Genomic DNA, 14,987 nt, shown 5'->3' with positions numbered 1-14,987 from the left:
CAGAGTAATGAACATATAACATTGTGTAATAGAATACAGCGTAGCAGGGTGAATATGAACAAGTGAACATATGAACAGCAGTTAAGAGCAGAGTAATGAACATATAACATTGTGTAATAGAAGCCTCTTAAAGCGTCTGTTGCCGTGGACAACGGCGTCATGGTGGGTGACATCAGGGGACTCTGTGGTGGCTTCACGTCGTCCATCAGTCCAGTGAGACGGAGGCAGAAGGCTCTCCATCGTTTTCATAGTTTACCGAGTCGTCTTCTTCAACCACCTCATCCAGCTGCTGTAAACAACAACAACAACAACTGTGCTGAGATGCTGAAGGACACGCGGCAGATGGGTTTGTAGAAGCAAAGAGCAGCTCCAGAGGAAGCTCTAGGGTTTGTGGGGGCTCCTCAGTGAGAAGTGGATACCAGATGTTACAAACACTTTACTGACGTTACCATTCTCTCATTAAACTCACCATGATTTCTTCCATCCAGGTTTCTTTCCCTGAAACACAAGAAAAGAATCCAGTTTAGTTTCAACGGTAAAATGGAGCTTCATCAAAACCTTCTGGCTTCATGTCTGAATGTTGTCACCTTTAGTTCTTGTCCAGATGTTGAGTGTAACAAGACTTATTAAAAGTGCTGCTAAACCCAAACACACAACGAAGGTCCTCAACAAGGCTGAAACAGAGGAGTGAAACACAGTCACAGGGTGAAGATCAATAGATGATCTCTGATAGATGGTCAATAGATGATCTCTGATAAATGAACTGTTTCTACCTGGATTCACTGGTTTCTGGTCTTCAGGTGGACTTGTGGTCGTCTTCTTCTCAGGTGTCTCAGTCACTGGAGGTTTGTTAGTGGTCTTTGTTGCAGAAGGACCTTAATGAATAAATAACAAGATGCATCAAACTGTAGAGTAAGAATCAGTATCTGACGTCATGATTAAAGAAAAATGTGATTTAAGAGCTGAAACATGAACAAATACTTTTCTTACTGTCACTACCTGACTTCCCTGGTTTCTCTTTTCCAGATGAACTTTTCGTCGTCTTTTTCCCAGGTGTCTTATTCTTTGCAGAATCTTTAGTCGTCTTGTGATGTGATTGAGAAGCTGAAACATGAACAAATCCTTTGAGTGAAGATTCCAACGATTCCTCACTAGTGTTCTTTGACCTCTGTGTAAATGGTCACAGGGTCAAGGACAGATGGTTAGGATAGTTCATGAGGAGGTAGGAAAGGACAGTCTTAAGGGAATCCGACCCCACTGTCACTAAGCCACGTCGTGACGTCAGTCTGCAGCGGTGAAACTCTCATTTCTCCACAGATGGACCACAAAGAAGCCTGTTAGATGCCTTCATGTGTTGTTAGTGATTCATGCAGACGACATGAACCACCAGCTTCAAAGTGGTCCTCCATGAACCAGGCTGCTGACGTTTAATCACATGATCTGCTCTTCTCCTCAGTGAGGAACCTTCCTAAGCAAGTTGGATGAATGGAGTCCAGCCGAGGACCTTTGAACTTGAACAGCACTCGGACTGCGACTGATGAGTAAGATTTATGCTTTCTGCTGTTCAAAAGCTGCAGTCTGTAAGCGAGACTTCATTCATCCACACTAGTGAGACGCTTTCACGTCCTCATGTAAGAGCAAACGTCCATAGAAGGAAACACGGATACAAACACATTTAAACATGGACACTAATGGATGTGAAACATGTTCATGTCTTTGTAATCACATGCAAGACATTCACTTATAAAAGTGTTCAACCATATAAATACAACTTTCTCATATGTATGTGTGTCTCAGTATTTATGTCCTAAACGTCCTTCATAGAATCTTCTCACCTGTTTCATCACCTGAGGGAGAATTCCTGAGAGAAAACTCCATCACTTTGTCCCCATCGGTCACTTCACACTTCAATGAAGTGAAGCTCGATGTGTAGAAGACATGAGAAGTCTTAAAGGACAGAGAGGTGGAGCAGGAAGGCTGTGATGTCTTCACTTCTTTGTTGTCTTTGTCCACATCTTGACCACCATTCGTCCACTTCACTGTGTTTGGACATTGATCACGTGTCCTCACAGAGCATCTTAACGTCACATCGTCTCCGTTCGTCTCTTCAGTCACTGGTGGAGACGGAGACATTATGAGAGAAAGAAGAGGAACTTAAACACTAACATCATTGTTATTATAATGTTTCAGCAAATTAATCTGATACGACAGTTTATAAACATTATGATGAAAATACTCACTGGAAACAACAGACAGATGCAACCGAGCATCTTTATTTCCACGTCTGCAGTCATAATAATTAGCATCTTCCTGTGTGACCTTCTTTATGACCAGAGAACAGTTCTGTGAAAAACTCAGTCTGTCTGATTTATCTTTGGCTTCTTTAACAATCTGCCCGTTTCTAACCAGAACTCCTCCTGTTCTGCTTATTGAAGGAGCAAAGAACCACTGAGTAGAGTCACAGTTGTTCTGGTCCTCAGTCACAGTGTCACAAGGCAAAGTGACTTCATCTCCATCTCTGACAGTGAGACGTTGTTCTGTTGCTGCTTCTAAGAAGATGAGAGAGAAGTAAAAGGAACAAGGAGAAACTAGAAAATGCATTTCCTGCTGAAAATGCGTTGGAATGCAGAAAGCTGAAATTAATTTTAAAAAGTTTCTTAAAGTACAGAAATGAAACAAGCTGGAATTATTAAAAACATTGCTGAAAGAATGGAAAAAGCTGAAATACATAAATGAGAAAAGCTGAAATGAACTTGAAAGAATTGCAAAAAAACTGAAATGGGAGAAGCTTCTATGAATTTGAAATCACAGAAATAATAAAAGCTGGAATTAATTTCAAAAAGTTGCTTAAAATGCAACATGCTGAAATTATTCTAAACATTGCTGAAATAGAAAAGGCTGAAATACATTTAAAAATTGCTGAAAAGCTGAAATGAACTTGAAAGAATTGCAAAAAAAACAGAAATGGGAGAAACTTCTATGAATTTGAAAACACAGAAATAATAAAAGCTGAGAATTAAAAAATACATTTTTTGTAGTAATATAATGTTTAGTACTATAGTTGTAATTGTTGTACTAGTGGTACTAGTTTCACTAGTATTTGAAAGCAATTGTGGTGTACCCATTGTTGAGGTACAGATAATCATTGAGGCTTTTATTTTGAAATAATGGAACTGGTGTGGGGTGGTTTGGGAGACAGAATGTTTGTTATTCAAAGCAAATGGACTTGGTAAAATAGATTTGTACAGCGCTCTTCTAGTCTTCTGACCACTCAGAGCACCTTAACACTACATAACATCATTCACCCATTCACACACCAATGACAGGACCTACCATACACAGTGGCACCTGCCCAACCAGTAACTTTCACACACTGTAGTCACAGCTAGAGGAACAATGCTGGGATCAAGCGTCTTGCCCAAGGACACATTGACATGCAGGTTAGCCGGGCCTGGGATCAGACCGCCAACCCTCTGATTGGAGGACGGCCGCCCGCGCTCCCCACTCACCCACAGTCGCCCTAAGCTAATAAAACTAAAGTTATTAATTGATGGGCCTCAAACATTACAGTAAGAAATCCCTCCATTGGGGTTGAAATACTTGTAGTACTAGTAAAAGTCATTTTAGTAATAATACCAGCTGAAATACTAGAAGTACTACTGGAAGTACTAGAAATATTAGTAGTGGTTGTAGTACTATTTGAAAGAGCAATACGAATTCAACAAAACAGCTTCATCCTAAGCTTCATGGCTAAATTACAGATAATCATTGCAGCTTTTATTTTGAAATGATGGTATTGGGTGAGTGGGTGGGGGGGTTGAGAGACAGTATATATTATTTAATAGACCTCATCAAACATTACAGTAAGAATTCCATCGATGGGAGTTGAAATACTAGTAGTACTAGTAATATTAGTAGTAGTAAAAGTCATTTAGTAATAATACCAGTTGAAATACTAGAGGTACTACTAGAAATATTAGTAGTGGTTGTAGTACTATTTGAAAGCGCAATAAGTATTCAACGAAACAGCTGAATCCTAAGCTTTATCTTTAAATAACATAATCATTGCAGCTTTTATTTTGAAATGATGGTATTGGGTGAGTGGGTGGGGGGGTTGAGAGACAGAATATATTATTTAATAGGCCTCATCAAACATTACAGTAAGAATTCCCTCCATTGGGGTTGAAATACTAGTAGTACTAGTAATATTAGTAGTAGTAAAAGTCATTTAGTAATAATACCAGTTGAAATACTAGAAGTACTACTAGAAGTACTAGAAATATTAGTAGTGGTTGTAGTACTATTTGAAAGAGCAATACGTATTTAACAAAACAGCTTCATCCTAAGCTTCATGGCTAAATTACAGATAATCATTGCAGCTTTTATTTTGAAATGATGGTATTGGGTGAGTGGGTGGGGGGGTTGAGAGACAGAATATATTAATAGGCCTCATCAAACATTACATTAAGAACTCCCTCCATGGGGGTTTGAAATGATGAGAGAAGGTGGAGAGAAGGAGGTCATGTCAGGCTGCACTAATCAGCTAATGAGGATCAGCTGTGAGTCACAGAAAGAGCCCCAGCTCGTTGTCGCGGCAACGGAGCAGCTGCACTTAGCTCACAGACAGTTACTGAGAACCCACACCTCAAACAAATGCTTCCTGGAGCAAAACTATTTGGAGTAGCCAAAAAATAATGACATTTTGAGAGACACAAGACTCTACCGAACGTTTGAGTGTAGTTTTTATGTCTCTATGTGTTTTAAAACTGCTCTACCAGCAGTTTACAAAACATGGACCCTCTCTTGTCTTCCGACTTTGTCTGCACTCTAGCGCACACTGTAAATTCAAAAAGGACCCCAAAACTAATGAAACATAATTAGTGATTATGAAAAAAGTATAATAGATATCAACAAGCTGTTTTTTTTATATAATTGTTAAGACTTGTGTCACCATTTTAAAGTTTAAATGGTGTCTCTAGCTGAAAGATTGGAAGAGCTGAAAAAGTTGAAAGTTGAACAAGTTTTGAGAAGATTTGAAAATTTATTCCATTGGAAACCATGTTAAAAAGGTTGATGTTTTTAATTTATATTAATTCAATTATAAGAGCTAAAAAGCTGAAAAGTCATAGCACCCCTCTCCTGAAGGAGCTGAATATTTTAATATTTGAATGGTCTTAATAGCTGAAAGTGTGAAGGAGTTGAAAGGTGCGGCGGAAGAAATAGAATAAGCGTGTTGAATAAGTTAAACTAGAAAATGCATTTCCTGCTGAAAATGCGTTGGAATGCAAAAAGCTGAAATTAATTTCAAAAAGTTGCTTAAAGTACAGAAATGAAACAAGCTGAAATTATTCTAAACATTGCTGAAAGAATAGAAAAGGCTGAAATACATTTAAAAATGGCTGAAAATACAGAAATGAGAAAAGCTGAAATGAACTTGAAACAATTGCAAAAAAACTGAAATGGGAGAAGCTTCTATGAATTTGAAATCACAGAAATAATAAAAGCTGAAATTAATTTCAAAAAGTTGCTTAAAATGCAACACACTGAAATTATTCTAAACATTGCTGAAATAGAAAAGGCTGAAATACATTTAAAAATTGCTGAAAATACAGAAATGAGAAAAGCTGAAATGAACTTGAAAGAATTGGAAAAAACAGAAATGGGGGAAGCTTCTATGAATTTGACAAAATACAGAACTAATAAATGCTTAAATTACTTCTAAACATTGCTGAATCTTTTTCATTCAAACTTAATAATGAACTTGGTAAATGGACTTGTACACCGCTTTGCTAGTCTTCTGACTACTCAAAGCCCTTTAATACTAGATGACATCTCTCACCCATTAATACACTGATGACACAACCTACCATACACATTGGCACCTGCCCATGTGCACAGAATAAACAAGACAGGAGAAGATCCTGGCAACAAGTCAAAATAAACCATTTTGCATGGTTGGTGAGTGCCTCAAAAGTTTGCAAATAGTGTAGAAATTACTGAGAGCTTCGTGGCGGTCGGTCCCATCAAAAACGCCCCTGGATACTTCCGGATAAGTTAACCGTCATGTTTTGATGACGTCATAGAGATGCGCGGTTTTGTGAAATAAAGATGGACGCATACAGCGCCAATGACTAATACAAGTACTACGTGTTTCACTTGGACAATTAAATGTTAGTGGACACACACAAATACTACAGCCCCCATCTCGATTACAATTGTTCACTCCTCAGTGCGCAGTTTCGCCCACCAGCGGACCCCCTCCTCCCCCCTAACCCCGGCTGGTCCACCGTAACTTTTGACGTGCTTATTAACCGACGGACCTTCTTGCGGTCCGATGAAGGTTATTAATAGTATATTAAGTTGACGCTTTGTTGCGTAAAATAAAGACCAAACGATCTCCTGTCATTCGCGTAAGAAAATAAACTCACGTGCCTGCAGCTTAATGACAACACCGAATGAACAACGTCACACCCCCGCTTTAAGTTTCCAGCGGGGAGTAGCCTCGTTAGCAGTTTAGCTAGCTAGCACTCTATCACTTATCGCTCTCACATGTTTGAAATATCTTACGGTCCAGCCTCCACATTACTTACGGTCTGCTCGTCCCGGGTCTCCGTCCCAACTCACGACACGCACGTCCATACGTACGGTTAGCTAAACACGGTTAAACCTACACGTCCATGTACGGTTAGCTAAACACGGTTAAACCTACACGTCCATGTACGGTTAGCTAAACACGGTTAAACCTACACGTCCATGTACGGTTAGCTAAACACGGTTAAACCTACACGTCCCTGCGCAGTGGATGACTCCTGAGCTACGTCTTTATGGCCATCGATCAACAGCTGGTCGCTAATGAGCTCAAAGTGAAGAGAGTGAAGAGATTTAGACAAAATCCACACCTCAAACAAATGCTTCCTGGAGCAAAACTATTTGTGGTAGCCAAAAAATAATGGCATTTTGAGGGACCCAAGACTCTACCGAACGCATGAGTGTAGTTTTTATGTCTCTATGTGTTTTAAAACTGCTCAAACAGCCGTTTACAAACAGTGTACCGTCTGTGTGTTTTTTTTAAAAATGTCGGCAGATTTGTATGGAAGCTTATGGGGCTCGGGGCAGACTTTGTCTCACAATCGGGCTCCTCACGCAAAAAGTAAATAACTCTGAGATTCCAAACTTATACGAGTCCAACCAGCACAAGCACAGCTAATGTTTTCTTTTTAAATGAAGGCTGAAAAGTGAATATTGTGGCCGTAAAGATAAAAGTGCCTCTTTTTTTTTACTGAATCCTGACACGGCGCTCACTCTAAATCCCGGGACAATCTGGAAAACTCCACTCTAAATTCGAAAGAAACCCCAAAACTAATGAAACATAATTAGTGATTATGAAAAAACTAAAATAGATATCAACAAGCTGTTTTTTTAATGAAATTGTTAAGACTTGTGGCAACATTTTAAAGTTTAAATGGTGTCTCTAGCTGAAAGATTGGAAAAGCTGAAAAAGTTGAAAGTTGAACAAGTTTTGAGAGGATTTGAAAATTTAATCCATTGGAAACCATGTTAAAAAGTTTGATGTTTTTAATTTATATTAATTCAATTATAAGAGCTAAAAAGCTGAAAAGTCATAGCACCCCTCCCCTGAAGGAGCTGAACATTTTAATATTTGAATGGTCTTAATAGCTGAAAGTGTGAAGGAGTTGAAAGGTGCGGCGGAAGAAATAGAATAAAAAAAAGGCGGAATAAAGAAAAGAAGAACAATACTTGGAATGCTTGAAGCATTCCAACTAACTAGAAAATGCATTTCCTGCTGAAAATGCGTTGGAATGCAGAAAGCTGAAATTAATTTCAAAAAGTTGCTTAAAGTACAGAAATGAAACAAGCTGAAGTTATTATAAACATTGCTGAAAGAATGGAAAAAGCTGAAATACATTTAAAAATGGCTGAAAATACAGAAATGAGAAAAGCTCAAATGAACTTGAAACAATTGCAAAAAAACTGAAACGGGAGAAGCGTCTATGAATTTGAAAACACAGAAATAATAAAAGCTGAAATTATTTCTAAACATAGCTGAAATACATTTAAAAATATCTGAAAATACAGAAATGAGAAAAGCTGAAATGAACTTGAAACAATTGCAAAAAAAACTAAATGGGAGAAGCTTCTATGAATTTTTAAAACACAGAAATAATAAAAGCTGAAATTAATTTAAACATTGCTGAAATAGAAATAGGAAAAGCTGAGAATTAAAAAATACATTTTGTAGTAATTTAAGGTTTAGTACTATAGTTGTAATTGTGGTACTAGTGGTACTAGCAGGAGTAGAAGTAGTAAGTACTAGTTTCACTAGTATTTGAAAGCAATTGTGGTGTACCTATTGTTGAGGTACAGATAATCATTGAGGCTTTTATTTTGAAACTAGAAGTACTAGAAATATAAGTAGTGGTTGTAGTACTATTTGAAAGAGCAATACGTATTTAACAAAACAGCTTTATCCTAAGCTTCATGGCTAAATTACAGATAATCATTGCAGCTTTTATTTTGAAATGATGGTATTGGGTGAGTGGGTGGGGGGGTTGAGAGACAGTATATATTATTTAATAGGCCTCATCAAACATTACAGTAAGAATTCCCTCCATGGGGGTTGAAATACTAGTAGTACTAGTAAAAGTCATTTAGTAATAATACCAGTTGAAATACTAGAAGTACTACTAAAAGTACTTACATTTAAAAATTGCTGAAAATACAGAAATGAGAAAAGCTGAAATGAACTTGAAAGAATTGAAAAAAAAGAAATGGGAGAAGCTTCTATGAATTTGAAATCACAGAAATAATAAAAGCTGAAATTAATTTAAACGTTACTGAAAGAATAGAAATAGGAAAAGCTGAGAATTAAAAAAATACATTTTTTGTAGTAATATAAGGTTTAGTACTATAGTTGTAATTGTGGTACTAGTGGTACTAGCAGCAGTAGAAGAAGTAAGTACTAGTTTCACTAGTATTTGAAAGCAATTGTGGTGTACCTATTGTTGAGGTACAGATAATCATTGAGGCTTTTATTTTGAAATAATGGTACTAGTGGTACTAGCAGCAGTAGAAGAAGTAAGTACTAGTTTCACTAGTATTTGAAAGCAATTGTGCTGTACCTATTGTAGAGGTACAGATAATCATTGAGGCATTTATTTTGAAATAATGGAATTGGGTGGGGGGGGTTTGGGAGACAGAATGTTTGTTATTTAAAGCAAATGGACTTGGTAAAATAGAGTTGTACAGCGCTCTTCTAGTCTTCTGACCACTCAAAGCACTTTAACACTACATAACATCATTCACCCATTCACACACCAATGACAGGACCTACCATACACAGTGGCACCTGCCCAACCAGTAACTAACATTCACACACACTGTAGTCACAGCTAGAGGAACAATCCTGGGATTAAGCGTCTTGCCCAAGGACACATTGACATGCAGGTTTGCCGGGCCTGGGATCAGACCGCCAACCCTCTGATTGGAGGACGGACGCCCGCGCTCCCCACTCACCCACAGTCGCACTAAGCTAATAAAACTAAAGTTTATAATTGATGGGCCTCAAACATTACAGGAAGAAATCCCTCCATTGGGGTTGAAATACTAGTACTAGTAATATTAGTAGTAGTAAAAGTCATTTTACTAATAATACCAGTTGAAATACTAGAAGTACTACTAGAAGTACTAGAAATATTAGTAGTGGTTCTATTACTATTTGAATAAGCAATACGTATTCAACAAAACAGCTTTATCCTAAGCTTCATGTTTAAATAACATAATCATTGCAGCTTTTATTTTGAAATGATGGTATTGGGTGAGTGGGTGGGGGGGTGGGGGGGGATGAGAGACAGTATATATTATTTAATAGGCCTCACCAAACATTACAGTAAGAATCCCCTTCATTGGGTTGAAATACTAGTAATATTAGTAGTAGTAAAAGTCATTTAGTAATAATACCAGTTGAAATACTAGAAGTACTACTAGAAGTACTAGAAATATTAGTAGTGGTTGTAGTACTATTTGAAAGCGCAATAAGTATTCAACGAAACAGCTGAACCCTAAGCTTCATGGCTAAATTACAGATAATCATTGCAGCTTTTATTTTGAAATGATGGTATTGGGTGAGTGGGTGGGGGGGTGGGGGGGTTGAGAGACAGAATATATTAGAAGGCCTCATCAAACATTACAGTAAGAACTCCCTCCATGGGGGTTTGAAATGATGAGAGAAGGTGGAGAGAAGGAGGTCATGTCAGGCTGCACTAATCAGCTAATGAGGATCAGCTGTGAGTCACAGAAAGAGCCCCAGCTCGTTGTCGCGGCAACGGAGCAGCTGCACTTAGCTCACAGACAGTTACTGAGAACCCACACCTCAAACAAATGCTTCCTGGAGCAAAACTATTTGGAGTAGCCAAAAAATAATGACATTTTGAGCGACACAAGACTCTACCGAACGTTTGAGTGTAGTTTTTATGTCTCTATGTGTTTTAAAACTGCTCTACCAGCAGTTTACAAAACATGGACCTTCTTTTGTTGTCTGACTTTGTCCTCACTCTAGCGCCCACTCTAAATTCGAAAAGAACCCCAAAACTAGTGAAACATAATTAGTGATTATGAAAAAAGTATAATAGATATCAACAAGTTGTTTTTTTTATAAAATTGTTAAGACTTGTGTCAACATTTTAAAGTTCAAATTGTGTCTCTAGCTGAAAGATTGGAAAAGCTGAAAAAGTTGAAAGTTGAACAAGTTTTGAGAGGATTTGAAAATGTAATCCATTGGAAACCATGTTAAAAAAGGTTGATGTTTTTAATTTATATTAATTCAATTATAAGAGCTAAAAAGCTGAAGAGTCATAGCACACCTCTCCTGAAGGAGCTGAATATTTTAATATTTGAATGGTCTTAATAGCTGAAAGTGTGAAGGAGTTGAAAGGGGGCGCGGAAGAAATAGAAGAATAATAAGATTAAGTTGAACTAGAAAATGCATTTCCTGCTGAAAATGCGTTGGAATGCAGAAAGCTGAAATTAATTTTAAAAAGTTGCTTAAAGTACAGAAATGAAACAAGCTGGAATTATTAAAAACATTGCTGAAAGAATGGAAAAAGCTGAAATGAACTTGAAAGAATTGCAAAAAAACTGAAATGGGAGAAGCTTCTATGAATTTGAAATCACAGAAATAATAAAAGCTGAAATTAATTTCAAAAAGTTGCTTAAAATGCAACATGCTGAAATTATTCTAAACATTGCTGAAATAGAAAAGGCTGAAATACATTTAAAAATTGCTGAAAATACAGAAATGAGAAAAGCTGAAATGAACTTGAAAGAATTGCAAAAAAAAAACAGAAATGGGAGAAGCTTCTATGAATTTGAAAACACAGAAATAATAAAAGCTGAGAATTAAAAAATACATTTTTTGTAGTAATATAAGGTTTAGTACTATAGTTGTAATTGTGCTACTAGTGGTACTAGCAGCAGTAGAAGTAGTAAGTACTAGTTTCACTAGTATTTGAAAGCAATTGTGGTGTACCTATGGTTAAGGTACAGATAATCATTGAGGCTTTTATTTTGAAATAATAGTACTAGTGGTACTAGCAGCAGTAGAAGTAGTAAGTACTAGTTTCACTAGTATTTGAAAGCAATTGTGGTGTACCTCTTGTTGAGGTACAGATAATCATTGAGGCTTTTATTTTGAAATAATAGTACTAGTGGTACTAGCAGCAGTAGAAGTAGTAAGTACTAGTTTCACTAGTATTTGAAAGCAATTGTGGTGTACCTATTGAGGTACAGATAATCATTGAGGCTTTTATTTTGAAAAAATGGAATTGGGGGGGGGGGGGGGGGGGTTGGGAGACAGAATGTTTGTTATTCAAAGCAAATGGACTTGGTAAAATAGATTTGTACAGCGCTTTTCTAGTCTTCTGACCACTCAAAGCACCTTAACACTACATAACATCCTTCACCCATTCACACACCAATGACAGGACCTGCCATAGACAGTGGCAGCTGCCCAACCAGTAACTAACATTCACACACTGTAGTCACAGCTAGAGGAACAATGCTGGGATTAAGCGTCTTGCCCAAGGACACATTGACATGCAGGTTAGCCGGGCCTGGGATCAGACCGCCAACCCTCTGATTGGAGGCCGGCCGCACTCCCCACTCACCCACAGTCGCCCTAAGCTAATAAAACTAAAGTTATTAATTGATGGGCCTCATCAAACATTACAGTAAGAATTCCCTCTATTGGGGTTGAAATACTAGTAGTACTAGTAATATTAGTAGTAGTAAAAGTCATTTTAGTAATAATACCAGTTGAAATACTAGAAGTACTAGAAATATTAGTAGTGGTTGTAGTACTATTTGAAAGAGCAATACGTATTCAACAAAACAGCTGAATCCTAAACTTCATGTTTAATTAACATAATCATTGCAGCTTTTATTTTGAAATGATGGTATTGGGTGAGTGGGTGGGGGGGTGGGGGGGTTGAGAGACAGTATATATTATTTAATAGGCCTCATCAAACATTATAGTAAGAATTCCCTCCATTGGGTTGATATACTAGTAGTACTAGTAATATTAGTAGTAGTAAAAGTCATTTAGTAATAATACCAGTTGAAATACTAGAAGTACTACTAGAAGTACTAGAAATATTAGTAGTGGTTGTAGTACTATTTGAAAGAGCAATACGTATTTAACGAAACAGCTGAATCCTAAGCTTCATGGCTAAATTACAGATAATCATTGCAGCTTTTATTTTGAAATGATGGTATTGGGGGAGTGGGTGAGTAGGTGCAGGGGTTGAGAGACAGTATTTATTATTTAATAGGCCTCATCAAACATTACAGTAAGAATTCCCTCCATTGGGTTGATATACTAGTAGTACTAGTAATATTAGTAGTAGTAAAAGTCATTTAGTAATAATACCAGTTGAAATACTAGAAGTACTACTAGAAGTACTAGAAATATTAGTAGTGGTTGTAGTACTATTTGAAAGCCCAATAAGTATTTAACAAAACAGCTGAATCCTAAGCTTCATGTTTAAATAACATAATCATTGCAGCTTTTATTTTGAAATGATTGTATTGGGTGAGTGGGTGGGGGGGTTGAGACAGAATATATTAGAAGGCCTCATCAAACATTACAGTAAGAACTCCCTCCATGGGGGTTTAAAATGATGAGAGAAGGAGGAGAGAAGGAGGTCATGTCAGGCTGCACTAATCAGCTAATTAGGATCAGCTGTGAGTCACAGAAAGAGCCCCAGCTCGTTGGCGCGGCAACGGAGCAGGTTCTGTTAGCCCACAGACAGTTAGTGAGAACCCACACCTCAAACAAATGCTTCCTAGAGCAAAACTATTTGGAGTAGCCAAAAAATAATGACATTTTGAGAGACACAAGACTCTACCGAACGTTTGAGTCTAGTTTTTATGTCTCTATGTGTTTTAAAACTGCTCTACCAGCAGTTTACAAAACATGGACCCTCTCTTGTCTTCCGACTTTGTCTGCACTCTAGCGCCCACTCTAAATTCAAAAAGGACCCCAAAACTAATGAAACATAATTAGTGATTATGAAAAAACTATAATAGATATCAACAAGCTGTTTTTTTTAAATAATTGTTAAGACTTGTGTCACCATTTTAAAGTTTAAATGGTGTCACTAGCTGAAAGATTGGAAGAGCTGAAAAAGTTGAAAGTTGAACAAGTTTTGAGAGGATTTGAAAATTTAATCCATTGGAAACCATGTTAAAAAGGTTGATGTTTTTAATTTATATTAATTCAATTATAAGAGCTAAAAAGCTGAAAAGTCATAGCACACCTCTCCTGAAGGAGCTGAACATTTTAATATTTGAATGGTCTTAATAGCTGAAAGTGTGAAGGAGTTGAAAGGGGGCGCGGAAGAAATAGAAGAATAATAAGATTAAGTTGAATAAAGATTAGAAGAACAATACTTGGAATGCTTGAAGCATTCCAACTAATAAAGATTAGAAGAACAATACTTGGAATGCTTGAAGCATTCCAACTAATAAAGATTAGAAGAACAATACTTGGAATGCTTGAAGCATTCCAACTAATAAAGAAAAGAAGAACAATACTTGGAATGCTTGAAGCATTCCAACTAATAAGGCGGAATAAAGAAAAGAAGAACAATACTTGGAATGCTTGAAGCATTCCAACTAATAAAACATGACTTTTAGTGTCAGTGTGAAGATCATTTTAGACACAACAACAGTTTACAAATGAAGCTTTGCTTCTAAATAACATTCATCCATTAGTAAATGATCTTTCAAGTGTTTCTGTAGTCATACACACATTCTATGTGTTCTTACCTGCAAACTGAAGCATCACAATCAGGAACAAACAGCTTTCAATCCCTCCCAATTCAGCCATGGTTCCTCTGCGTCTCTTGTCTCTCTGTGTCCTCTACTCGTCTCTCTGTGTCCTCTACTCGTCTCTCTGTGTCCTCTACTTGTCTCTCTGTGTCCTCTACTCGTCTCTCTGTGTCTTCTACTCGTCTCTCTGTGTCCTCTACTCGTCTCTCTGTGTCCTCTACTCGTCTCTCTGTGTCCTCTACTCGTCTCTCTGTGTCCTCTACTTGTCTCTCTGTGTCCTCTACTCGTCTCTCTGTGTCTTCTACTCGTCTATCTGTGTCTTCTACTCGTCTCTCTGTGTCCTCTACTGGTCTCTCTGTGTCTTCTACTCGTCTATCTGTGACTTCTATTCCTCTCTCTGTGTCTTCTACTTGTCTCTCTGTGTCCTCTACTCGTCTCTCTGTGTCTTCTACTCGTCTCTCTGTGTCCTCTACTGGTCTCTCTGTGTCTTCTACTCCTCTCTCTGTGTCCTCTACTGGTCTCTCTGTGTCCTCTACTGGTCTCTCTGTGTCTTCTACTGGTCTCTCTGTGTCCTCTACTCGTCTCTCTGTGTCATCTACTCGTCTCTATGTGTCATCTACTCGTCTCTCTGTGTCATCTAC

At 37.6% G+C, this 14,987-nt stretch overlaps 1 protein-coding gene across 1 annotated transcript; it reads right to left on the bottom strand.

The window, feature by feature from the left end:
• Positions 1–498: 498 nt before the first annotated feature.
• LOC134107823 (uncharacterized) lies at positions 499–14,642 on the bottom strand. The gene is made up of 5 exons (XM_062559677.1): positions 14,344–14,642; positions 2,241–2,549; positions 1,836–2,114; positions 774–875; positions 499–674 (listed from the first exon to the last, which is right to left on the bottom strand). Exons 1-5 carry the CDS (start codon positions 14,402–14,404, stop codon positions 568–570), a joined length of 858 nt encoding a protein of 285 aa, XP_062415661.1. The 5' UTR covers positions 14,405–14,642; the 3' UTR covers positions 499–567.
• Between the last annotated feature and the right edge of the window lie 345 nt (positions 14,643–14,987).

This window comes from Pungitius pungitius, chromosome 20 (genome assembly GCF_949316345.1).
Source record: "Pungitius pungitius chromosome 20, fPunPun2.1, whole genome shotgun sequence".
Taxonomy (NCBI): Eukaryota; Metazoa; Chordata; class Actinopteri; order Perciformes; family Gasterosteidae; genus Pungitius; species Pungitius pungitius.
This window is presented reverse-complemented; position numbering and strand designations above follow the sequence as displayed.

Bases quoted from the DNA above. Each gene is read 5' to 3' on its own strand.
- LOC134107823 (XM_062559677.1), bottom strand. From the start codon at position 14,404: ATGGCTGAATTGGGAGGGATTGAAAGCTGTTTGTTCCTGATTGTGATG. The intron at 2,550-14,343 runs GTAAGAACACAT...TCATCTTCTTAG, and splicing joins TGTGATGCTTCAGTTTGCAG to AAGCAGCAACAGAACAACGT. The intron at 2,115-2,240 runs GTGAGTATTTTC...CGTCTCCACCAG, and splicing joins GCATCTGTCTGTTGTTTCCA to TGACTGAAGAGACGAACGGA.